Consider the following 25,925-nt stretch of genomic DNA (forward strand, 5'->3'; position numbering starts at 1 on the left):
CCACGGGCGGGCCTCCGCCCTGACCGGAGGTCAGCCCGATTGGTGGGGGTCAAACTCAAAACCGGCCTGAGACGCTTTCGGGCACCGCAGGCCTCATCGGCACCCTCCGGAGGGTGCGCGGTTCCAATTTGGCGCGGCCCCGCCCAAAAACGGCGTCCCGAGAGGTCACGTGATCGGGGACCCCGCTTTTGAGTGAAAAGTGCCTGGGCTGTACATGCGTGTACAACGCGCACAGTTTGCGCTCGAGCCCGTGTCGGCGGTACGTTCTGTACGGCCGCCACAGGAACGCCCGAAACCGCGGGCGTACAACGCTCACAGGCTCCGCAGGGATGGTCGCCCTCTTGTGGAACGGGCCGGGATCGCCCCCGGAGCGCGGTAAAACCCCGTAAAACCCGGGGTCCGTTCGGAGGGTCGCCGGGCGTCGGTCCGGGCCGCCGACGGGGGGCGCCGGCGCGAGCCGGGGACCCGGGCGGCTTTTTAGAGACCGCCCGCCTATTTTTGGCGGGCCCCGGCGGCCGGCGGAAGCGGAACGTACAGCCCTCGAAAAGTGTACAGCCGCCACAGTTTTTTAACATGGGGCCACGTGGCGGCTGTACGCCACTTCCTGATGGTGGTAAAGGGAAAATGCATGTTTAGCCCTGTTTTAAGGTTACTTAAGATCATATACAATGGTTCAGATCAAAACGTTGACCAACGTTATAGGTGGCGCGCACACACATGGATGGATGGACGGATAGATAGATAGATAGATAGATAGATAGATAGATAGATAGATAGATAGATAGATAGATAGATAGATAGATAGATAGATAGATAGATAGATAGATAGATAGATAGATAGATAGATAGATAGACAATTTGTATTCTTGCCTTTTCATCATGTCATGTGTTGTCAGTTAGTTGATTTTATTGTTATATGTTTCAGATGGAATGTAGCTCTGAGCTAAATCTGGTGTATCCATTTTAATGTTCTTGGACATTTTATGTACGTGCACATTGTCCCGTCCAAATAAACTTTTGAATGAATGAATGAAAACTAGCATTTTCGAGAAAGTTGATAATTGTCATATATATATTGTCATACAATGGATGTGGATGGGCATCTTGAAAAATCATTCAAAAACATGTTAAACCCTCGATTTCAAAGACAAGAAACTCAACTAGGTGTTAGTTGGCATTCTGGCATTTTGTTGTTCTGTGTTTGCATGAATGGAGCTGGAGCAATTTGGTGGAGATGGAGCAATTTCACTTTATTAAAGAAACAAGGCAAATAATGGAATTTCGTTTGTCTCACTGTGTGAATGTCTGTGGAGGTGGAATGTGGCTGGCCTGTTGCAAAGGGGGATGGGGGAGCACAGAGTGCGTCTCTGAGCATCTCTTATCAAGATCTCACATTCCAACCTGATGGGAGATGTGTCCCCCAATATCACAACTGTTTTGTGGTCAGTAGACAATGGTCAGTAGAACTGTGTTGTCGTCAGTAGACAATGGTCAGTAGAACGGCGTCATATCCTACACTCCTACACCTTCATAGAGCTACCCTCCAGGAGAGACTTTGAACTCAGTTTCCACACTGATCGCTCACTGCGGAAATTCCTCTGCCTGTTCGCAGATAGAGCAGACAGGGAATGGAAGGACTTTGAGGCGCACTCCTCCGTCCCAGCTGACAAGGTGTCCATCATTGTTAAGTTCTGGACTGCGAGGGTGGCTGACCACGATGTAGAACAGTATCTCCACCGGTATTGTACCATCCTGCGGCCGGTAGAGAAACTGTTAGACAACCTTGGGCTGTGGTTTGGTGTGCGGCGCTACCGTGTCAAACTCAACCGTGACAGTGAGGGGCGTCTCGCGTCCCTGCCAAACTGCCCAGGAGGCGCCGCAGCAGCAGCAGAGAACCAGCAGCGATCAACAAAATCAGCTCCTGGGAGCGGACAGCGCCTGGCCCCGACAAAACCAACACCAGTAGCGCCGGAGGGTGCACAATGCACAGCGAGAGCAGAGGCAGAACCAGAGGCTCGTGAGCGCACGCAGAGACACATGCGCAAGGCGAGCGCATCAGCGGCAGCGGAGAGAGACCCAGCGGCAGCGGAGGGAGACCCCGCGGCAGCGGCTGGAGACCCAGCGCCAGTGCAGCAGGACCATCAGCCTCCAGAGGTGGCTGCATCAACCAAGGCGGCAGCAGCACCGACGGCGGCAATGGACGGAGCAGGCGTGATGCCATTGCCTCCATCAATGGAATCATCAGCGGCAGAGCAGCTTCCGGAGGATAACAGCAGCGTTGGAATCCAACCATTACAGGGAACCAACCAGGACAGCCTTCCCAGCCACCCGGTGCCATGCATCAGTTGGACAATGCCGTGGCTCTACTGTGCGGCCCAGCAGAGGAAGCCAGTGGACTATGTAGTCAGGAAGCCCAGAAAGAATAGAGATCCCAGGAAGAAGCAAAATTCATGAATAATGTGTAGACTTGGCCTGTATCTAGCTGTAACTATATACCTCATGAGCCTAAACATTGCTACTATCAAGCTCAGAGGTATACTATCAGCAAAGCCTAGGAGAGAGAAGCTAGGGGTCCTCAAAAACATCAAAGCTGATGTCATCTTTGCACAAGAGCTATGGCTCCAAACAACAGACGATGTTAGAAATGTGAAAGCATGTTGGTTGAATGGACACTTCTCCACCGGCACTGATAGATCAGATGGTATAGGCATTTTCTTCAACACAAAAAACGTGAGCTCATACCTGGTCGCCTGTTAGTATTAGATTGTTTAATGAAAAAGCAAAAACTCAGATTGATCAAAGTCTATACAAGTCAGAAGGACAAAGAAAAAGCACAATTATTTGACAGAATCAAAGAGGTTTTGTGTGGGCAACTTGATATCATTCTAGCAGGAGATTTCAATACCATTACTGAAATCAACGATCGTATTCCAGCGAGACCTTTCAAGCTTAGCCGAACTAGCAAAATACTTAAAACTACATGTGAAATGTTCAAAATTAAGGATGTTTTTAGAGTTCTCCACCCTAATGGAACTGGTTTCACTCGTTTCGAAGCTATTTACAAAACGAGGATAGACAGGATTTATGTATCTGACAAGTTCAACGTACAAACGCATAGAACAGAGGCCTGGGTCAGCTCTGACCATTTGGCTGTAAGGACCACGGTCAGCCTCCCAAGAGCAGGCCCCCGGCAGAACAGCTGGAAATTAAATGTGCACTGTCTGAAAAACACAAATGTGTTACATAGTGTGAGAAATGAAATTCGAAGAGTCAAATAATTAAGAGTTCTCACAGGCTCGGCTGTAGAGCTATGGGAGGAGATGAAGAGAAGCCTTAAAAGGTACATCTTCAAAGTAAACTTTTAAATGAAAATCGAAATAAGGAGTATGATTTAATGAAAACATATGTAGATATTACATGTATAAGGAAATGCCTATTGACTGAACATGATGAAAAGAAGCTTGAATATGTTGAGAGAAAGCTTGCAGTTTTTAATGATGAAGTGTGTCATGGAATTTAACACACAGTCTCAAGACTATTCAGATGCATATCCTTTCTATTCATCAAGTCCCCTGAAAACCCCTAGGTTTCAATCTCCCTTTATGATTATAAAGACCCAACCCTCCCTTTTGTAATTGTAAACAGACTCCTCTGCCTCGCTCTTCATCCCTTCTTTGTTCAAGTCAGAAAGGCCACACCTTGTCCTTCCTGCCCTGACTCAGACCTTTGTCTATATTCAAAGTATATTCAAAGTGAGTTTTCATCCCCCGCCCACTGGGTGATATCCGACTCAGCCAATCAAATGACACCTACTACCTCGTTGGTTTGAAGCAATATAAGGAGCAGTTTGGCGATCTGACTTTCACTTCTCTGATAGAATCACGCTGTGTTTTACTATTGAAGTCCGTTTGCAACCGTATTGTTTCTTAATAAACCTGACTGAACATCTTTTTAAGCGAACCCAGGCTTTGGCAAATACTTTCTTTTTTAAGCAAGTACAATTGGCGACGGGGATGGGATCGACTGCGGTGAGGTTCGCCTGGAGTGGAACCGAGGGACGCAGACGTGCGGAAGCGGTAGCCGCTCTGGAACTTCTCTCTTTGCGTCTATGCGCACTGGTTCGGAGAGGTCCGCCGTTGGTTCCACTCGGCAAAACTCACGGTACGTTGAAAAATCCTTTTATGCTTGTTATTTGCCTTGGTTTCGGTTCAGCTTGTTGGTCTAGATTATTGAAAACAGAAAACCCCAGCGTGGGTATTTAGTCCTACCGAGGGTAGGAAGAGCATGGTTGATGTTTCGTTTCAAGAACGATACCAACTAGCTTAAGCCCCGTTGTTGATGTTCGTGTTAGCACGATTGCCAACTAGCTTCGAAGTGATTGTTGATGTTCGTTGAAGAACGATTACCAACGAGATAGTAGCTACAGGGAGTGATTGGTGTTTCCAATCCGCGTTTCTTGGAGAAACGTTTTCCCATTTGTTCCTGGGTGACTTGGTAAACCTAACGAGCGTTAGTTTTCACCAAGTGGCTGTACATATTTGGTAGGATCTAGACATCTGGTTTAGCCTGGACCAAATTGCTAGTGCAGCCGAGGTTGTTGTAAACGTGGGCCTTTGTTTCATGTTTGTGTGTTAAGTCGTCGTTTGGTCGTCTGTTGGTCGTTCTTTGTTTTGTGTTAGTCGTATGTACGTCATTTTTGGTCGTCTTTTGGTCGGTCTTTGTTTTTGCGTCCCCGTGCGAGTTTGCTGTCTTCTTTATTGTATGTGCACGGGATTGTTAGTCTGCTATGTTTACTGTTTGAACTTCAGCTCTGTCTTGTATGTGTTTGTTTAAGCGCTGTATATATATATTTTTTTCTCAGGTAACAGTACTGTTTATTTTTTGCCGACACTGTTTTTAAGGGCCGTAAATCGTAACTGCTAGTGAGTAGTCTGAGAGACGTTCATCTCCGTGTTACGAAGGAGTGTAGGAGAGTGTTTTTTTTTGGTTTGTTTTTCCGTAAGCGATTTTGGTGCAAAATGGGTGCCGTTACTAGCTCGCCACTTGATATTCTCAAATTGTCTGGTCCGGCTAAAATTGTTGCGCTAAAATATTCTGCCAGTGCCTGTTGGCAAATTCAGCTCTGGGCTAAACATAGCAGTTTTCCGTCTCCATCTGGTACTCTTAGCGTTAAAGCTTTGGCCAACATTAGAGTTCAACTGCAAGCATTTGAGAAGACAAAGTTGGGTAAGAAAAGTGGAAATGCTATCGATTGGGCAGCGTTTAAAATTTGGGAGTCAGTAGCGCGGGAAGGGTTTTTGAAGTCAGAGAAAAGATACAGTGAAACTATACAGCCAACGGCGTCTCCGCCGCTTCCCCCAGTGAATCACTCTGACCTAGACTTCTGTCCCTCGACTCGTTGCGCCGTGATCACACCTCCTAACAATGCCCCAGCCATTATTAGCCACGTCCCTTCTCTCTCTGCCGTATCCCCTCCCAGTATTGCCTCTGCACCTCACATGCAGGCGCCTCCGCAATACGAATTAAATGCGCCCCTTTCCCCCGACCGGAGCGTACCTCCAGGACCACCCTCTTCTCCCGTCCATTCTATAGCTCTGTCGACTAGATGTCACACAAAGCAAGAGCAGGACAGGAAGAAAGAATTGGCTAGAGCCATAGTTGAGGCTAAGTTAAATTTGGAACAACTACAAATAGCTAGTAATAGTCTGGAGGAACCGCAACTCCTAGCCCCAATGGTACGATGCCCGAACCCTAATCCCCGACCGTCTCAAACAGATGATGCAGATGGCCACGAGGCCTGGACCCCTGAAATCAGGGTGTACAGACCGTGGCGTTCAGACGAACTTCGTGATGTTGCTAAAACGTTGCCCGATCCAACCAAAGATATTGACGAGTTTGAAACTCTTTTTAACAGTTTAGTTCGTATGTATGAGCCTCACGCAGAGGAAATCGCCATGATCATGAGACAATGCCTTGGGCTAAAATGGGTGGATGTGAAACATCCGTTTGACATTACATTGCCTTTTTCTCATGCCGATTTCGCTAACCAAAATGCTGCGCTGTTGAACAGAATCAAAACTCGTTTCCCAAAGAAAATGGATTGGGACCGTATCACATACTGTAAACAACAAACCGATGAGCAGTTCGAGAAATTTTGGGAAAGACTGGAATCAGTCTTTGCGTCACACAGTGGCATGGACAAAGAGAATGCCGATTATAAGAAAATTCTAAAACAACAGTTGATGAATAACTCTCTCTCCTCTTTGTCTGACCAAGTTAGGATGTGTTGCCACACCTGGGAGTCAACTTCGCTCGAGGAAGTTGTTGACCATTTCCGGTATGCGGAGCGGCTTCGCGTTCACATTGAACAAAGGGAGGCGAAAGAACTTAAATTAGGTACAGCGAAGTTACAAGCCGCTCAACTGGAACAGATAGAAAACCAGTCCGAGAGATCAGAGAGGGAACAACGACCACAGGGTCGTCACATGAACAGAAATAGCAGGCATAGTAACAGAATAAGCTACAGGAAGAAACCGAGGGAGGGAAACGAAAACAGAGACAGAACTGACGCGTGTTTTCATCGTGGTAAAATTGGTCACTGGATTAGAGAATGTCACAGCTACCGCAGGCAAATTGAAAGGGAGAATCCTGCAACCTGGGATTCGGCGCCACCTGCTGGAGTGAACAACCCATAACAGTCATGACTAGGCCAGGAGGGACCGTCAGATAGAACAGCTTTGAAAAAGGAACAGAAGGTTCATATTTGTCAGTGTCTTAATCTGCATACAGCATCTCCTAACCCAATTTATATATTTTTAAATGGTTATGTTAAATATCTCATGTTTATAGTTTGAGGCACATTCATCGGGCCTGAGTGTTTTTTTTCTGAGTGGTTTTTTACAGACAACTGTCGTTCCGGGAGTGATGGGTGAATGCCGAACCAGGAGACGGGCACAGGACACCGGAGGTGGAGATGGAGGTTACTGGCCTGTTTCCCTACAGATGGGCGATCTGGGGTTCGTGAGATGCAGACCAACGCCATGTCACCTACTCACTGTGAGCGACAGATAAGTATGAAACGGAGAAGAGACCATTTTGTCCGAAGCAGTGCCCAAATACTCTGTCCTCAAATGCAGAAGAGGGAGGGTTTAGATATACAAATTTTAGCTATACAAATGAAGCTTTGATGGAGTTTTTTGATTAGTTAATTGTAAATGAAGCCAGTTCATTTTAGTGTCATTTTCTTTGCCCCATCTCTATTTTTATCCTGACTTCAGGAAATTTTTGCTTTCACCCTTAGGGGGTGTTGTTTTGTTGAGACAAGAATGTGGTTATTTTATTTTATTTTCATAAAATCGCGAGAGAAATGCTAGAGCCAAATCCAATTGCCTTGATCATGACTGAGGACTGGGCGTGTTGAAGTCATTCTAACACTGCCCTTGATGTCACTATAGGCTACTGCAGACTGGCTCTAAATGACACTTGAACAGTCACCCTGTTTAAGTTTTCCTGACAGAATAACAACATTTTTTCCCCAAAGCAGGAGCTTGCGCTTAACCATATTTCTGAGTATCTCCTACAGACTGCTGATAACCGTTCCTGACCAAAGAAGGGAACAGGGAGACCAGACCAGAGGACTCTCTTCTTTTGCTCTTCTGTTTTGTCTCTGTTTGTCTCTCTCATCTGTGGATCCACAGACGGAGCACTTCATCAGCCTGTACTGGGGGACCGGGAGCGCCGAGGTGGCCCTCCAGCAGCACGACCCGGGCCGGCCCTACGTGGAGCAGTACCGTGTGGACCGGGTTCAGCACTCGCCCTGGCTGTGTGGTGTCCCACCGCACCTTCACCCTGCTGAACCAGGACAGGGACTCCCTCCTCACCCTCCGAGAGCTCGCTGGCTGACCGCTCTATGTAGACCTGCCAAATGGGGAGACAAGAGACTACCAGGAGCAAATGAGCAGCCTGAGAACAGGCCAGAAAACATGGAAGAGAAGTAGATGTTGCGGGATGAACCTACCCGTCAAAGAGATGTAGCGGGGTGAACCTACCCGTCAAAGAGATGTAGCGGGGTGAACCTACCCGTCAAAGAGATGTAGCGGGGTGAACCTACCCGTCAGAGAGATGTAGCGGGGTGAACCTACCCGTCAAAGATGGAACAATCAGGACCATGGCATTCTGGCCTGTGTGGAATAGCTGTCAAAAGTAGCTGAGAGGACGGTCCATGCAGCCGAAACCAGAGATCTCAAGGGCAAAGCGGTCACCACCACACTGTCCTCTCCTCTGATGAGCAATCGGAGAGTGACCTTGACGGTCACCGCCACACTGCCCTCTCCTCTGATGAGCAATCGGAGACTGACCTTGCCGGTCACCTCCTTCTCGTGGTTGTTATGACAACGTGGACAAGCTCAACAGCAATGACTGCACCTCTAACCGCACACACTGGAACCTACATTGAACATTCAGAAACGCAAACATGGAAGCTACGATCCAGAAGAAATTACATGCGATTATTCACAACAAGAGTGAATGAACTTTATAATTATCTTGAAAAAATATCATATTTGTTTACAAGAGTTGCAATGGTTGAAACATGAGTTGATAAATAAGTTTTGGGTTTTTCCTCTAAATTGACCAAGAGGTTTTTTGCCCTCCTTACACTGCTAACCATTTTATCTTTTTGCCTTATTCAAAATTTAAATCAAGGGTTTTTGGTGAATGGTTGTCCACTCTTAGACTATACATGTTTTTATTTTACCTTGTTTCCTGTCAAATTTCTGTAACAAGGAGTTTTAAAGCGTAATTTGCATTTTTGTTCTTGCTCCACCTAGTGGAGAAATTACTTCTTTTCCACATGTATAGCATAGAGTTTTTGAAATTTGTGTTTATTTTTTTTTTTATTTTTTTTTTTTTGATTATGCTTATTTTTATCTGATGTATATCTTTTATGTGGCTGTTCAGCCACAGATGAGGGAGTTGTCATGGAATTTAACACACAGTCTCAAGACTATTCAGATGCATATCCTTTCTATTCATCAAGTCCCCTGAAAACCCCTAGGTTTCAATCTCCCTTTATGATTATAAAGACCCAACCCTCCCTTTTGTAATTGTAAACAGACTCCTCTGCCTCGCTCTTCATCCCTTCTTTGTTCAAGTCAGAAAGGCCACACCTTGTCCTTCCTGCCCTGACTCAGACCTTTGTCTATATTCAAAGTATATTCAAAGTGAGTTTTCATCCCCCGCCCACTGGGTGATATCCGACTCAGCCAATCAAATGACACCTACTACCTCGTTGGTTTGAAGCAATATAAGGAGCAGTTTGGCGATCTGACTTTCACTTCTCTGATAGAATCACGCTGTGTTTTACTATTGAAGTCCGTTTGCAACCGTATTGTTTCTTAATAAACCTGACTGAACATCTTTTTAAGCGAACCCAGGCTTTGGCAAATACTTTCTTTTTTAAGCAACTACAAGTGCATGCAGGAGTAGAAGCTGATGGCCCTTCAAACATTAATACAATTATACAGAAATATAAAGAAAGAGTAGACCATAAATGTATTGTTGTGAACGTAGGGAGGGTGTACCAATTACAGCTTTCAGCTGTTGCTGCCGACTGAGGTGCCGTTTACACGACAACGATCCCTGCAACTTCTGTTGCGGTGTGGCCTTTCGTTTACATGACAACGGCGTTTTGCGGGCTTGAATCCGCAAACTTTTGACACCGGGTCCCAGAGTGGAATCTTTTAAAATGCCACCGTAATTCTCGCCATGTAAACTGGCAATACGCAATTCTTGCGAAAAAGGTGACGACACGGCCCCACTTCGTGCCTAATACGCATGTGCGAATAGAAGAATATGAGGGATATAGACTACTTTACTGTTCACAGCTCAGTGCAGCTAGATAATGAAAGAAAACAAATACATATAGGCTTAGATAATACAAATAAATAATTTAAATATTAAGCCAAATTAAATATTAAGCCAATTGATCTAGTGACAAGTGAGTAAAAGGATTTGTCTCTAATCATGCCGGTCAATTTTACAGCTAAACCTAGGCCTAACAGCTATAATGGATTGTGAAGATGTGAGCCCATCATTCTTATTGCCGTAGGGCGGGAACAAAAAAATATCAAAGAAAAGTCACCAGCGAGAAAAGGCCAAGATTAGAAGGGAAACCTTCAACAGTTAACCGTGGTCACCATGGAGCATCTAATCCAGTTGTGTCATGCCAACCAGCATTTCCTTAATATCGGTGTCGGTCCATATGTCCGGGAACATTTCAATGTCCCGGACAAACGGGAGAGATTCTGGTCATTTATTTATTTTTACTAGTCGGCCTGTTGGCCTTCTTCAGAATCTATCAGACCAACAGGCCCAAACGTCCAAATAAAATAACTGCATATGGAGCCAGAGTGTGCAACACTTTTCCTTATGTTTTATGACCAGTTCTTCCAGTGATCGGCACCTCACAAGATTACCTTGGTATGCGATACCTTTTTGTTATCTATAAGCTTAGGCTTTCATGATTCGCATGCTCTATAGATGTCCGGGACTGCACAAGCGCCACTGGACAGCCTTTCACTTTATTGTGTCACCTTACTTTGAATTACGGCTGTAGGCTAGTGTAATGGATTATTAACTGATCTAGTCAAAAAGGATTTACCAAGATTAGCTCAAACAGGTTAAGTCTGGTTTATTGAGAAAACAATACGAGCGCAAGGACTTCCAGACAACTCACATGAGTGCTTCATCCAAAGAAGTGAATTCAAAGCTTGTCATGCGCGGCCTTATATTCAAGCAAAAGACAGGTACGGCGCTTTGAGGATGTGATTGGCTAACCCATTGTACGTCATATGAAATGGCACGCGTGGTCAAGAATACAGACACGTGACATGAGAAAAGGCGGCAATCTCTTGGAGACAAAGGATGGTTATTCTGGAGTAGACAGATTTCTAGGTGTGTGGACCTCCTGGAGGTCATCCTGTCATGAATTAGGTTAGCACAGCTATGTGAAAAGTTGAGGGAGGTGGTGAATTACAAAAGGAGATGATGAAACTATAATTTCTATGACACTGGTCAGGATGGATAAGATGGGGGAGGACCTTATCAACCCTCCTGGCCAGGACTGATGTGTATAGCTTGTAATCAGTATTAAGGACCGAAATCGGTCTATACGACCCACAATCTAGCTTGTCTTTTCCCTCCTTCGGAATAACAGAGATAGTAGCCTCCCTCCAAGTTGGTGGTATTCTCCCATCCTTTAAAGCAGTGTTAAATGTCCGAAGGAGGGGCGGCACCAACTCAGACCGGAAAGTCTTGTACCATTCTGTAGAATAGCCATCTGAGCCTGGTGACTTATTGGGCTTCAGTCTTGATATGGCATTATTCAATTATTCGTTATGTTTGCTATTAATTTTGTATTCTGGTCTTGTGATAGGGTGGGTAGATTAAGGGATTCAAAAAATTATCTAGTCTGTTGTTCATCTTCTAAATTTGGCTGTGTGTATAGTTCTGTATAATAATTTTGAAAGGTCATTTGTATTTCTTTTTGCTTATACAGAAGGGTCTTGTTCAGTGGGTCCCTAATTTTGTAGACTGTACTATCCACCTGTTTCTTTTGTAATTTCCTGGCCAGGAGTTTTAAAAATCTCGCTCCTCACTCATAATATTTTTGTTTTGTAAAGATCATCTTTTTTCAATTTCAGTTGAGTACAGAGTATTTATCTCTTCCCTAATCTCCTTTAATTTAATTTAATTAATTTCTCAATTGCCTTTCTTTTTTCTTATAAGCACAGACAGATATGATTCTCCCCCTAAAAACAGCTTTTAGCGTGTCACATGATCTCTGGGCCAGTCGCCTCGTTATTATTTATTTCAAGAAATAGCTTTATTTCTTCTTGTATCATAGTTTTAAAGTGTATATCATTTAAGATACTTGAGTTTAGTCTCCATAATGTGTTTCTTGGGTTATTACTGATCTGCAGTGATAACAGGATAGGGGCGTGATCAGAGAGATCTATATTACCTATTTCACAGTAATGTACTCTATGGCGATCCCTTTTGAAAATAAAAAAGTAGTCAATTCTGGAGTAGACACTGTGTGGATTAGAATAATGTGTGTAATCACGTTTTAATTTCCTATGGAGGGGGGTTTGAACTGATTCTTTTGAACAATCGATTTCAGGATTAAGGCGTACATTCCACCCCCCCCCCCCCCCCACATATAAGTATTCTTGTCGCTCCCGTCATCAGATCAAAAACTGTATCATAAAAAGAGACATCGCTTCACGGGGGGATGTACACATTCAATAACGTTATTTGGACGCCCTCTATCTTCCCTGAAACTAATAAATACCTTCCCTCTTTATCCTTTATTTCTGTGCACTTTTCAAATAGGACCATGCGAGATATCAGAATCGCGACCCCTCTCCTGTGACCCGATTTGTAAGATGAATAATACACTCTCGAAAATCCCATCCTTGTCAATTTTTCATGTTCAGTAGAGTTAAGGTGCGTTTCCTGCAATAATACTATTTGTGCACCATCCTTTTTCATCTTACTCAAAATTTTACTTCTCTTAGCCGGGTTTAAGACCCCATTTACGTTAAATGAAATAATTTTAAGGTTATTGGCCATTATCCCTGAACTGTGGTACGCATATCCAAATTCTCCATGCGCAAATACCAGCACTCAAAGTACATCCAAAAAACTCCCGTGAACATCGAGAGGTAGACATAACAAAATAATAAACACAGTAACAAAATGGTTTGAATCGGACAAACTTTGCTTCCGATAGTGAGGCTCTTTCTAGGTGAGCCTTTGAAGCGCTCGAGATGTCAGAGCGCCTATAAAGGATAACCTGCTCGTTTTAAAAAGCAGGGCCCTTTGAGACGGCTGCCTAGCAGTTGTCATAACTGGTTTCCTCGCGTCCCGACATCGTTACAGCTTATAGTTCACAAAGGAGTCAGTGTCACTGTCAAACTCGGCTCTGTCATATCCCACCCTTGACAAGGCTATAACCAGAGAAAATCTAAATTATGACAGGTTTATGATCTGTATGACGCCACACTGAAAATAAAAAGGATTAACTAAGATGAGATAGACTTATCTGCATTGGTAGGCCCTTTGTGGATTCCATGTAGCTAGCACAATCAGGGCCGCTTGAATTGCCTGAGCTGTTCTCTGATCCGCGACCGTGAGGCTCGTCCAGTTCATGCTGGCTCTGTCAGTCCCGCTCGAGGCTTCGGTACGTCGGCTGCGGCTGTCTGCTGCCAACTGCCACTCGGATAAGTGTTGAATCTCCCGCAGGTCTGAGCTGGTCGTGGCAGTACGATGTTGACTGAGAAGACGCGTGAAGTCATGTCCCTCGTCGCCTCTGCTGCGCTCTCGTACAGACGAGTGCCATCACTGTAGAAGACTCGTAGTCTCGCCGGGTAGGGTGTCTGGAACTAAACCTTCTTTTCCTTTAGAATGTTCCTCGCTTCAGTATATTCCATACGCCTCTTCAGGATTGTGGGAGGGTAATCGTGGTCCAGGTAAAAGCGGGTATTGTTGTAGCATGTGTCTTTCTTCTGCCACGCTTTACGGATCACCTCTTCCTTCACTTTATAGCTGGCCAGCTTGGCTACGATAGACCGGGGCTTCGCCTGTGGGCCCGTGGGTGTGGGTCCAAGGGCTCTATGTGCTCTCTCGATTCTCAGCTCCATATCCTGAGGGAAATCAAGCGTCTCTTTCAGTAGGCCTTCCAAGAAGCTGGACATGTTAGTTCCCTCTGCCTCTTCAGGTTTGCCGTAAATCCGAATGTTATCTCTACGGGCTCGTGCTTCCTGGTCAATAAGCTTGGACTCCATGTCGGCCTGGCGCTGCGAGAGGCGTTGAATTAGCGTCGATGTTGCCTGTAGGACCGATTCTGCTTCATCAATCCACCCCTCAGCTTCATCTAGTCTGGTGTTCGTTCTGCCCAGTTCTTGTTTGATTTCTGTGAGCTGTTCTTTATTATCCTGTTGAAAATCTTTGAGTTCATTCAGTATGTTTCATAGGTTCTTCCTACGGGGGGATGTACACATTCAATAACGTTATTTGGACGCCCTCTATCTTCCCTGAAACTAATAAATACCTTCCCTCTTTATCCTTTATTTCTGTGCACTTTTCAAATAGGACCATGCGAGATATCAGAATCGCGACCCCTCTCCTGTGACCCGATTTGTAAGATGAATAATACACTCTCGAAAATCCCATCCTTGTCAATTTTTCATGTTCAGTAGAGTTAAGGTGCGTTTCCTGCAATAATACTATTTGTGCACCATCCTTTTTCATCTTACTCAAAATTTTACTTCTCTTAGCCGGGTTTAAGACCCCATTTACGTTAAATGAAATAATTTTAAGGTTATTGGCCATTATCCCTGAACTGTGGTACGCATATCCAAATTCTCCATGCGCAAATACCAGCACTCAAAGTACATCCAAAAAACTCCCGTGAACATCGAGAGGTAGACATAACAAAATAATAAACACAGTAACAAAATGGTTTGAATCGGACAAACTTTGCTTCCGATAGTGAGGCTCTTTCTAGGTGAGCCTTTGAAGCGCTCGAGATGTCAGAGCGCCTATAAAGGATAACCTGCTCGTTTTAAAAAGCAGGGCCCTTTGAGACGGCTGCCTAGCAGTTGTCATAACTGGTTTCCTCGCGTCCCGACATCGTTACAGCTTATAGTTCACAAAGGAGTCAGTGTCACTGTCAAACTCGGCTCTGTCATATCCCACCCTTGACAAGGCTATAACCAGAGAAAATCTAAATTATGACAGGTTTATGATCTGTATGACGCCACACTGAAAATAAAAAGGATTAACTAAGATGAGATAGACTTATCTGCATTGGTAGGCCCTTTGTGGATTCCATGTAGCTAGCACAATCAGGGCCGCTTGAATTGCCTGAGCTGTTCTCTGATCCGCGACCGTGAGGCTCGTCCAGTTCATGCTGGCTCTGTCAGTCCCGCTCGAGGCTTCGGTACGTCGGCTGCGGCTGTCTGCTGCCAACTGCCACTCGGATAAGTGTTGAATCTCCCGCAGGTCTGAGCTGGTCGTGGCAGTACGATGTTGACTGAGAAGACGCGTGAAGTCATGTCCCTCGTCGCCTCTGCTGCGCTCTCGTACAGACGAGTGCCATCACTGTAGAAGACTCGTAGTCTCGCCGGGTAGGGTGTCTGGAACTAAACCTTCTTTTCCTTTAGAATGTTCCTCGCTTCAGTATATTCCATACGCCTCTTCAGGATTGTGGGAGGGTAATCGTGGTCCAGGTAAAAGCGGGTATTGTTGTAGCATGTGTCTTTCTTCTGCCACGCTTTACGGATCACCTCTTCCTTCACTTTATAGCTGGCCAGCTTGGCTACGATAGACCGGGGCTTCGCCTGTGGGCCCGTGGGTGTGGGTCCAAGGGCTCTATGTGCTCTCTCGATTCTCAGCTCCATATCCTGAGGGAAATCAAGCGTCTCTTTCAGTAGGCCTTCCAAGAAGCTGGACATGTTAGTTCCCTCTGCCTCTTCAGGTTTGCCGTAAATCCGAATGTTATCTCTACGGGCTCGTGCTTCCTGGTCAATAAGCTTGGACTCCATGTCGGCCTGGCGCTGCGAGAGGCGTTGAATTAGCGTCGATGTTGCCTGTAGGACCGATTCTGCTTCATCAATCCACCCCTCAGCTTCATCTAGTCTGGTGTTCGTTCTGCCCAGTTCTTGTTTGATTTCTGTGAGCTGTTCTTTATTATCCTGTTGAAAATCTTTGAGTTCATTCAGTATGTTTCATAGGTTCTTCCATATCGTCTCCATTCCCCTCGTGGGCCGGCGAGTTGCTACGGTTCATGTTAGCATAGTTTTCCACTGTCAGTTCATCGAAGTTATCAGTTGTTGACAAATCTTTTCTCCGTTTAGAGCTTGCCCTGCTTTCCATTCTTTACATAAATAACCTTCCTAAGATTATCATACACATTTACATTATAAAATTGTCGGAGAACGCGGAAATCAAGCTGCCTTCTGGAACCGGAAGTCCTCTTATGATGTGTCTTAAATAAATATGGTTTTCCTCAAGAATTTATTCAAATTATTAAACTATTATATGCAAAATCCCAGGTAGCCGTAAAAGTCAACGGAAGTCTACCTGAGTATATAGACATTCAGAAAGGAGTGAAGCAGGGTTGTCTGCTGAGTGCAGCGCTTTATGTTTTGGCCATCAGCCCTTTACTGAACAGAATAAAAAATGACTACAGAATAGAGGGTGTTTTAGTTTATGACACTAGAGTTAAGTTGTCTGCATATGCAGACGACTTGACCGTGTTTTAAAAAAAACAGCAAGAATTGGATGTTGTTGTTGTTGTTAGAGAGCACTTTCACTTCTGCGAGCAAGCTGCAGGAGAAAAACTAAACCATGAGAAAACCAAGTGTGTTTGGATAGGAGAAGAAGAGGAAAAGTCAACCCTGACAATGGAGGTGGAAGAGGAAATCAAAATCCTCGGAATATATTTTAACAACAAAGACTGCGCTCAGACAAACTGGGACAGAAAGGAAAAGGAGATCCAGTAAGAGGCAGACAAGTGGAAAGTCAGGGACACTAATTATACATCAAGAATAGGGATAGTGAAGACCTTTATTATCTCCAAACTGCTTTTCCTAGCGAATATCTTCCCGCCACCTGGGAAAAGTATCTCCAGAATAAATAAAACGTATGTAAAACCCCCAAAAAAGGGTTCTATGTTCCCCCCCAAGACAACCTTGTTTTTCGCTGGCCGTGCAGGCCGTGGCTGCCTCCTCCTCTATTGCTATGCTGTCCATTTACATCGGCCAGCTGGCTATGGAGAAAACCCCCACCTCTATGGATGAAGACAGGAGAGCGGAGATGGCCGGAGCCGTTGCTCAGCTTGTGAGAATCTCGGCCTCCTGTCTGGGTGGAGTGATGGCCATGTCGGTGGTGCAGCAGCGCCACCTATGGCTCTCCCTGACTCGTCTGCGTGAGGAAAACAAAGGTATCCTCCTCAACTCACCGGTCAGTAGGGAGGGGTTGTTTGGGGCGGCTGTGTCTAACATCCTGGAGCAGTGTCGCAGCCAGGAGCAGGAACGGCTCCTCCTCGCTCGCCACCTTGCTGCTCCGGGGGAGCGCAGTGTGCCGGCACGTCAAGGTTAAACAACCTGCCACGGGGTCCCGCCCCGCTACGGCCCATGGACCGGTTCGCCCGGGCTCCTGGACTGCGGGCGCGGCTCCTCCCCCGCGACCTCCCCCTGCCTACCCCGCCCAGGGTGCCGGGACCGGACCGGCGTCTTCAAGCGCGCCCTCCGCTTCCGGCTTGGGTTAAGAAGAGACGCACCTATTGATGGTGGTGGTGTGCCCACACCACGCTGTGTTAAGAGCGGTGGTGAGCAAGTTTCCCTGTTGAGGAATGAAGTAAATGGTAATGGTAAATGGTAAATGGTAAATGGACTGCACTTATATAGCACTTTTATCCAAAGCGCTTTACAATGGCCTCTCATTCACCCACTCACACACACATTCACACACCAATGGCGGCAGCTGCTATGCAAGGTGCTAGCCTGCTCATTGGGAGCAATTTGCTGTTCAGTGTTCACTTTGCCCAAGGACACTTCGACATGTCCGATGATCATTGTACGACATGCTCTACCTCCTGAGCTACAGCCGCCCCGGGGGGGGGGTGTAGGCATATCACCCACTGCCCATAAAGCAAACACAATGCAACGTTATCCTGGTTGTCATGTACAGTCCGCATCTCCTCCTGTTTCAGCTACTGTAATGTTCTCAGCTAGAGCCGCTGGGTCTTCTGTGAAAGAGTCAGAATTGACCACGGCAGGTCTCGCTGCAGCTAAAAGACCGGCTCGAGCCGCAGTCTTTTCCTGCTAAAGCAGATGTGACTCACGCTGCCCAGCAAGCAAAATACGTCTAATAGAAGTCTAGGCTAAACATATACCAGATATAGCCGGTTTAGCTTAGCCCACTTTGAGCCGGATTATTTTTTTTAAAGGAGTAGTAAAGGGAAAATGCATGTTTAGCCCTGTTTTAAGGTTACTTATGATCATATACAATTGTTCAGATCAAAACATTGACAAAACTAGCACTTTTGAGAAAGTCTGATAATTGCTCTACCACCGTTTAGGTCATACAATGGATGTGGGTGGGCACCTTGAAAAATCATTCAAAAACATGTTAAACTCATTGTGTCGCCTTGGCCCCAGGTAGCTGCGCTGTCCTGCTGGACGCCCATGAGGCCCCCGGGACCAGGTGGGATGCCAGCGAGTGCTCGAGGGGCGGGGTTCCCTGAGAAATATCCCTCTCCAGCCCGACCATTTGGCTGTCTTTGAAATTGAGAGTTTAACATGTTTTTTTAATTATTTTTCACGGTGCCCACCCACATCCATTGTCTGACCAAAACGGTGGTAGAGCAATCATCACTTTCTCAAACGTGCTAGTTTTCTCAACTTTTTCATCTGAACCATTGTATATGATCATAAGTAACCTTAAAACAGGGCTAAACATGATTTTTCCCTTTACTACTCCTTTAATGCTAAGGGTAATGAGGGATGAGGTGCAGGTGATACAGGATACGGGAAGGTTAGTAGGCAACAACCAAGCAGGAACTGGAACCGGACCACTGGCTCCTCCTTCCCACACTGTGTCGTCAGCTGTCCCTACCCACCCAACCCTACCCATGTTTTACCTTTGGCTCTCCGCTTTCTGTTTCCCCACCTCTGCCTTGCGGCATTCTCTATGAGCCTGTTATGCTAAGTGCTTATTGTGCTTTGTTATATGATTCACTCAAATATCATATTATAGACTACAGTGATAGCTAACACATAATGGCCTACCATGTAGGCAACTTCTCTGTAACTATTTGTGCACTCTCCTGTTAGTCATGTCTCTCTTATGAAGTATCTAGCCCATGTTTACTGCTCTGTATAAGTTTAATAGACAAACATTTTCCAGGAAATATTTACTTCATTAATTCCAGGGGGGAAATTGCACTGTTACAACAGCCACATTGAAGCGATATGAAATAGGTTTAGGTCGATATAATATGCAATACAATATATGGGTTCCATGTAAATACACAGGTGAACTGTATGTATGGATTAAAAATGTGTGTGCCACTGGTGTTATGGTGCTGCAGCTGAACCTACTGGGCTGGGGACTGGGGACCATCAACATCCACCTCCTTCAGCTCCCATTTGACCTGAGGGAACCGTGGAGGGATACAGTACTATTTCACACTGTGACTGACAGGATGGAGGTCTGTCTTAGCTGTGCTACAATCTGTTCTCAACTATCCAAATGAGGAGAAGACATAGGGGTTGCCAAAAGACAGGTAAAGACAGGCACCACAGTCAAAAGATATAGAGTTGATGGAAATCCATCAGAATGTAATTTATAACTATAGCCACTAGAGGGAGCTAAAAGGCTTTTTTGTTGCTTGTTGTGACTGTTTTTTCCCGCTTTGTGGTATTGTTTAGGTATGGTACACTTAAATAGTCCACCTGTAACATACCACAACGCAGGAGGAAAAAGAAACGAGACAAAAAAACAACCTTAATCTCACTTTGCTGTGGTTTTCCCATCACGTTTAAATAGATTGAACGGCTATTCACTTGTTTAAACCACCTCATACGCTAAACAAAGCATGTTACTAGTGTTTGAATAAACCATTTTTAAACTATGTTCATACTTTCTCTGAGGCTGTAATCAAATGCTGGAAGGGACTAAAGTCTGACTTTCATTCCGTTCCAAGTTCTCTTCTTGGGTGTCAAAAAAGGCGGTACAAGCCGAAATCCATGGCTGGGCGTAAGGTCAATGCACACAAATAATTGCATTGTATACGTGGATGTCATGATGGTGGTGAATGGACAGCGTAGTAGAACTAACAGTCCAAACTACCCCCATTAGGACGCACTAGACTGTGCAGGTTGCAATAGGAACACATTGGCTTTATTATTAGAGATAATGAGGTGGCTCTTAAAAGAGCCTTTGGGGGATGTTGAAATGATAAAGCAACTCAGACCATTTTAGGCGCGTTCTCCGCGAATGCGGCGGGCCAACTGGATGTCCTTGGGCATGATGGTCACCCTCTTGGCGTGAATGGCGCACAGGTTGGTGTCCTCGAAGAGGCCGACCAGGTATGCCTCGCTGGCCTCCTGCAGGGCCATCACAGCAGAGCTCTGGAAGCGCAAGTCGGTCTTGAAGTCTTGAGCGATTTCCCTCACCAGGCGCTGGAAGGGCAACTTGCGGATCAACAGCTCGGTAGACTTCTGGTAACGACGGATCTCTCTCAGGGCTACTGTGCCGGGCCTGTAACGATGAAGCTTCTTCACACCGCCGGTGGCGGGTGCGCTCTTACGAGCCGCCTTGGTGGCGAGCTGCTTCCTCGGGGCTTTGCCACCGGTGGATTTGCGGGCGGTCTGCTTGGTTCTGGCCATGATTTCAGATGTCTTCTTCGCGAGTTGAAGTGCTTCTTCTTGCGTGCTGCCCAACATCCAGGCAGTGCTTCTCCCCACGAAGACCGAGAAGGCTGTCAAAGCCAAGTGAAGTCGCCACTAACGAGCATTCTCCCAATAATCCCAAAGGCTCTTTTAAGAGCCACCCACTTCTATTCTTAAAAGTGAAACGTGTATTTACATTGTTCTCCCTCCCGATTTGAGGCACATTCGCCTACAAGAGCTTGATGCTTGAAATTTAGCTAATTCAGTCTGGTTTGAAGGTATTGCAGACATGTTTTTGGATTGCTTTAAAATATTCGTTATTGAGCATAGTTGTATTACTCTTGACTTGTCATTGTTTTAATTTAAAACCTGTTTAATTGAAACGCTTCGTGTTGCCTTTGTGGATGAAGTGTGCTGCATGAATGACCTAGTTTGTCATGCCTGTTTGTCCTACCTAATTAGACGTCCTTGTATAAATGGCTTGATCTCCTCGTAGACTTATACAATAATGGACGAAATTTAGCCACAATGCAAGGGTCACAGCATGGCGGCGATCAGCTCTGATCATTGACTGCGCAGTCCTGATCTTTACGAACGAGCCCACGGCCTGCGCTGGTCCGCCACTACTCTCATGTCGAGCGCCAAAAAGACATATGTTGAATAAACTACGCGTCGATCTGATCCCTGTGCACGCCAGTTGACCATGCACATGCATCAGATAATACAATAGTTTTTTACCCTACAGTTGAAATTCATAGCCTCCCATTATCAGTGCTGTGGAAGTGTATTATAATGAAACACCAGCGTGTGTAGGCCTACAACACGTTTTCAGTGCCATTAGATTTTGTCTCGCAATTAAGTGTTTTATAATATCGGAATTATTACGGTTGGACGTGCGCCCGCGTGAATTCGGTGGCCATACATGGAGATGCGCTTTTATGGAGTTGGTTGGGTGGCTCTTAAAAGAGCCTTTGTAATAGTAAAGAGGACAGAAAGCAGACGTTTACTTCTTCTTGGGGGCAGCCTTCTTCGCCTTGGCAGCCCTGGGCTTGGCAGCTTTGGGCTTGACGGCCTTCTTGGGGCTCTTGGCTGGGGCTTTTTTGGGTGTCGCGGGCTTCTTGGCCTTTTTGGGGCTCTTTGCCACCTTCTTAGCTGCGGGCTTCTTGGCTTTCTTGGGAGATTTCTTGGCGGCTGCAGGCTTCTTAGCCACGACCTTTTTGGGCTTCTTGGCTGCAGCGGGCTTCTTGGCTGCTACCTTCTTGACCTTCGGGGCGGCGGGCTTCTTAGCTGGCTTCTTTACCTTCGCCTCGGCTGCTTTGTTGATCTTGAAGGAACCGGAGGCGCCAGTTCCTTTGGTCTGTACCAAAGTGCCCTTGGTGACGAGGCTCTTGACGGCGATCTTGACGCGGGAGTTGTTCTTCTCCACGTCGTAGCCGCCGGCAGCCAGTGCCTTCTTGAGCGCTGCCAGGGAGACACCGCTCCTCTCCTTGGAGGCGGAAACAGCCGTGACGATCAGGTCGCCGACGCTGGGTCCCACTTTCTTGGGCTTGGCTGCTGCCTTCTTCTTGGGTGCCTTGGCTGGAGCGGCGGCGGCAGGAGCTGGGGCGACTTCTGCCATGTCTATCTTGAGTTTGCTCTGCGGTATCACACACGTACTGTATGTCGGTCCTGCTGACTGTGAGTCCTCGACGCTGCGAGGGGTTGGCCTTAAACGCGCCATGAGAACCGTGTGGACTCAGCTCCACCACCGAGGAGCTCTCGGTTACCAAAATGATGTTCCTCCTGTGTTTTCTCCTGGTGTATAAAGGGCTAAAAATCAAAGTTGGAGTGGAGCACAAGTCCGAAAGCGAATGTGACAGCGAGCAGCCTATTTGTCGTTCGAAATAAAGTTGTTTGGGAGGCGGCGGCCTCGTCTGTTTATTCGCGACCGGGTAAAAACACCGCCGTTCATCTCTCGGATGGAGCCGTGCGCACTAGGTTTCCAGTGGCGTTTGACTCCTAAAATGTCTAAAAGTGCATGCGATTATGGACAGAAATCGTTGCCCAGTGAGCCAAGTTGTCTGGCAAGGGGCTAAAATGATTTAGGGTACACAGAAGTGGTGCCGATGTTTTTAAACGGGGTCTCTTTTGGGCTGCGTAAAGCACAGCGTTGAAACTGGGGCGGAGACCTGGTCCCTATCAAGCTGGTGTCTGCCCGTGTGTATAGGCTACCTTTCGCCCTCCCTGGGTGCTTCACATTTGGATTCCCAGCAGAATGACTCCGAATGGTCTTTTTGGACTGTCTGTCGCCTATTACACCCCTCGTCTGGGGCAATGTCCTCGTTTGGTTTGTAGCCAATGCAGTGAAGTGACCTGAGGCGCACCGGCTGCGTTACATAGGATTGCAAAAAGTGACAAGCAACCATCACAACACACACGCGTCGTTTTCTTTTTACTGAATTTGATGACCTTGCTATAAAAATGTCTGAATCGCATCTTGAGTGGGCTATTGTGCCATGAGAATTATAGAGAACGCAGGAGCCCACTCGCCTAGACGATCCTATCGCAGCCCATGTAGTGAAGATAGGCCTATAGCCTACATGGAAGGACATGTAGGCGCTTATTGTTGAGTGATATGAGCAATTAGCTCTTTCTGGGCTGTGTGATTCTGGGATTCTGAACGAGCCTACCTGATGTGAATAGGCGTGGTCGAGGCAGAATGAAATAAATTTGGCTTAATTTCTAGAAATGTTTATCTCAAGCAAGATTGTGTTCTTGAGCACAGTATTTACGCCTACAGGGAATAACAAGATAAGTGACTAAGCGGGAACTGCTAAGAATCAATCTCCTATAGCCTACCATGTTAGACTACACTGTAAAATCTAACTAGTTGACCTTACTTAAAAAATGTATGGAAACTCGTTGCCTTGAAAAAAGTAAGTTCAATGAACTTAGTAATGGTAAATTAGTGCAGCTTAATTATTCTGAGTTAATAATACTAAATAAGCTTCATTTTTTTAAGTGAACACAGCTTGTTTATTCTGAGTAAGTACTACTTATTTTTTTAAAGTGAACGCAGCTTGTTTATTCTGAGTAAGTAGTACTTTATTTTTTAAGTGAGCACTACTTTATTTTAATTACTAAGTACTACTTCTTTTTTGTGTGAATGCAGCTTGTTCATTGTGAGTAAATAATACTTAAATTACTTAATACTTAAATAGCTCACATGTATTAAGTGAGCACTACTTAATTCAATATCCATAACCAAACAGTACAACTTGTTTTCTTCTTCAGTTTACAGACTACCTTTACACTAAAATAACTATACAGTAGCAAATCTACATTTAAATCATCTAAAAGAATAAAATTAGAAAAGGGTTGTTTTAGATACATCACAGCATTTCTTTTTTTTATTGTGAAACACTTCACACTTTGCAAAAGTACAAAACGGCTGTGTGCAAACTGGACAATGATTCAAGTTATTTCTCGTGTGATAAACAACACACAAAACGCAATATCTGCTCGCAACTTCAAAGTAAAACAAAAGAGTGGGCTTTCCCTGAATATAAAGAGGTAGCAGTATGACCGTTCTCTAAATTCCTTGAAAATTGTTAAAACAATACAAAAACATGTTTTAAATCTCTCAGTAGGTCATTTATCAGAGTAGAACCACTGCCATTAACAAAACATTGCATGGATTCATTAAAAAAAATAAAGGTGAGGTACCTCGTGTGATACACACAACACACAAAGTGCAATATCCGTTCACTGTTAAACTTCAAAGTAAAACACAATATACTGTACAGAGGTAGCAGTATGACTGTTCTCTGAATTCCTTGAAAATGGTTGAAACAATACAAAAACATTTTTACTTGTCCAAAATCTATCTCAGTAGGTCATTTTTCAGAGTAAGCAACTTTGGTGGGAGGGTGGAAGGTCCCAATCCTAGAACAACAGACTGAATGAATCGCAGGGTACTGGACATACATTTTGGGTAATCAAGATGTAGAGCGTAGGTGAGGCCAAATAGAAGGCAAACAGCCAGGGGCAGGTCTCGAATGTCGTGCATGACAACACTGCCCTCCAGAACGATTGCATGGGACACGGGAGGATATTCACCAGTCTCTCGAAGAATGGAGAGAACTCCCACAGGCACGGAGGCGATGACCTCTTCTATCTCAGCACGCTGTGAAGACACACATATGCACAAGCAAATTATGTTAGCAAATTATGTTAGCAAGTCTTCGGGTTTGATACTCTACATTGAAGTACAGGTGACTGAATTAACTGAGAACAGTTAAGGGTGATCAAAATGCACCATGTGATGCTACTAGGGCTGTCACGATATCAATTTTTCTCAATACGATTATCGTGGCAAAAAATATCACGATAACGATATTATCACGATATCATTAAAAAAATAATGCAATCACTTAAAGTACATCGTTAACTTTATTTGGTCCAATGTCTCTTCAAAACAATGTATTACAGTGCATTCTTCATGACTGTCTTAACTAAATACTGAAACAATCAACATGTTAGTGAAAGAGAGAGAGAAAGAGAAAGAGAGCATATATGTGTGTGTGTGTGTGTGTGTTAGTTTGTCTATGGTAAGTTATTGTGCAGGAAGACAAGCATGTGCAACTTATCAGGCTTCAAGCTGGAGCGGAATGCAGTTTGAATGGTCATTCACACTATCGCTAACCAAGCTTAGCTACTAAAATAGGAACTTAAATAAACTAGGAACTAAAATAAACTAGGTCATTGTTCCTAGTCGACACCTTAATGCTGCACTGTTACCGGTATTAGCCTTCTTTAGCCCGCTGAGCTATTGCAATCAAATACCAAATAAACAATTACGTATTTGGAAGAATGTTTTCGTTATGTTATCTTTAATGTACAATATTACTTGGTGTTAAGCGCTTATGAAAGACGGCAAATGCTTTTTATTTGTCATTTTGACGGTTGGATCACCCGCCAGCTAGCATACAGCCAGCTAGCATCGTTAGCGAATCGGCTAGCATCGGTGTGTAACACATCCATTCACTATCACAATCCAAGCTATGCTAATGTCAATGTCAGCTAGCATTACTTAGTTTTGGCTACCTAGCTCACATAGTCAGGACATTGTTTTTCTTGCGCCTGCGAGCGGTATGTATGTGAGGAGTACACTTGGGTTTATGACATCATGTCTGCGACAAACTTTTGTTTACTGAGCGCGGAAGAACCGGAGAACTCAAAGATTATAGCTAAACCAAGGGCTAAATGCCATTGTTGTAGCTAAACACGGTATATCGTGGCTGTATTATTTATGAGGTATTACTATGTTTTTAACGCCGCGATTACCGCAAAACCGGTATACCGCGACACCCCTAGATGCTACTAACAAATAGTTGTGACCTCATCTGTATCGAAATGAGTCCATCTTTCCCTCCACATACTGCAAACTTTGTGCCAAAGGAAGTGAAATAGTCCAACATTATC

General features: G+C 45.2%; 2 protein-coding genes across 2 annotated transcripts; both read right to left on the bottom strand.

The window, feature by feature from the left end:
* Positions 1-20,048: 20,048 nt before the first annotated feature.
* LOC311321582 (histone H3.2-like) lies at positions 20,049-20,459 on the bottom strand (the record flags this gene model as incomplete). The annotated part of the gene is made up of 1 exon (XM_084453576.1): positions 20,049-20,459. The coding sequence occupies one exon, from the start codon at positions 20,457-20,459 to the stop codon at positions 20,049-20,051; it is 411 nt and encodes a 136-aa protein (XP_084309702.1).
* A 1,006-nt stretch (positions 20,460-21,465) lies between these two features.
* Positions 21,466-22,080, bottom strand: LOC311321802 (histone H1-like; the record flags this gene model as incomplete). Its single annotated transcript, XM_084453817.1, has 1 exon — positions 21,466-22,080. One exon carries the CDS (start codon positions 22,078-22,080, stop codon positions 21,466-21,468), a length of 615 nt encoding a protein of 204 aa, XP_084309943.1.
* Positions 22,081-25,925: the final 3,845 nt, after the last annotated feature.

Source organism: Borostomias antarcticus, assembly GCF_949987555.1.
Source record: "Borostomias antarcticus genome assembly, chromosome: 19".
NCBI lineage: Eukaryota > Metazoa > Chordata > Actinopteri > Stomiiformes > Stomiidae > Borostomias > Borostomias antarcticus.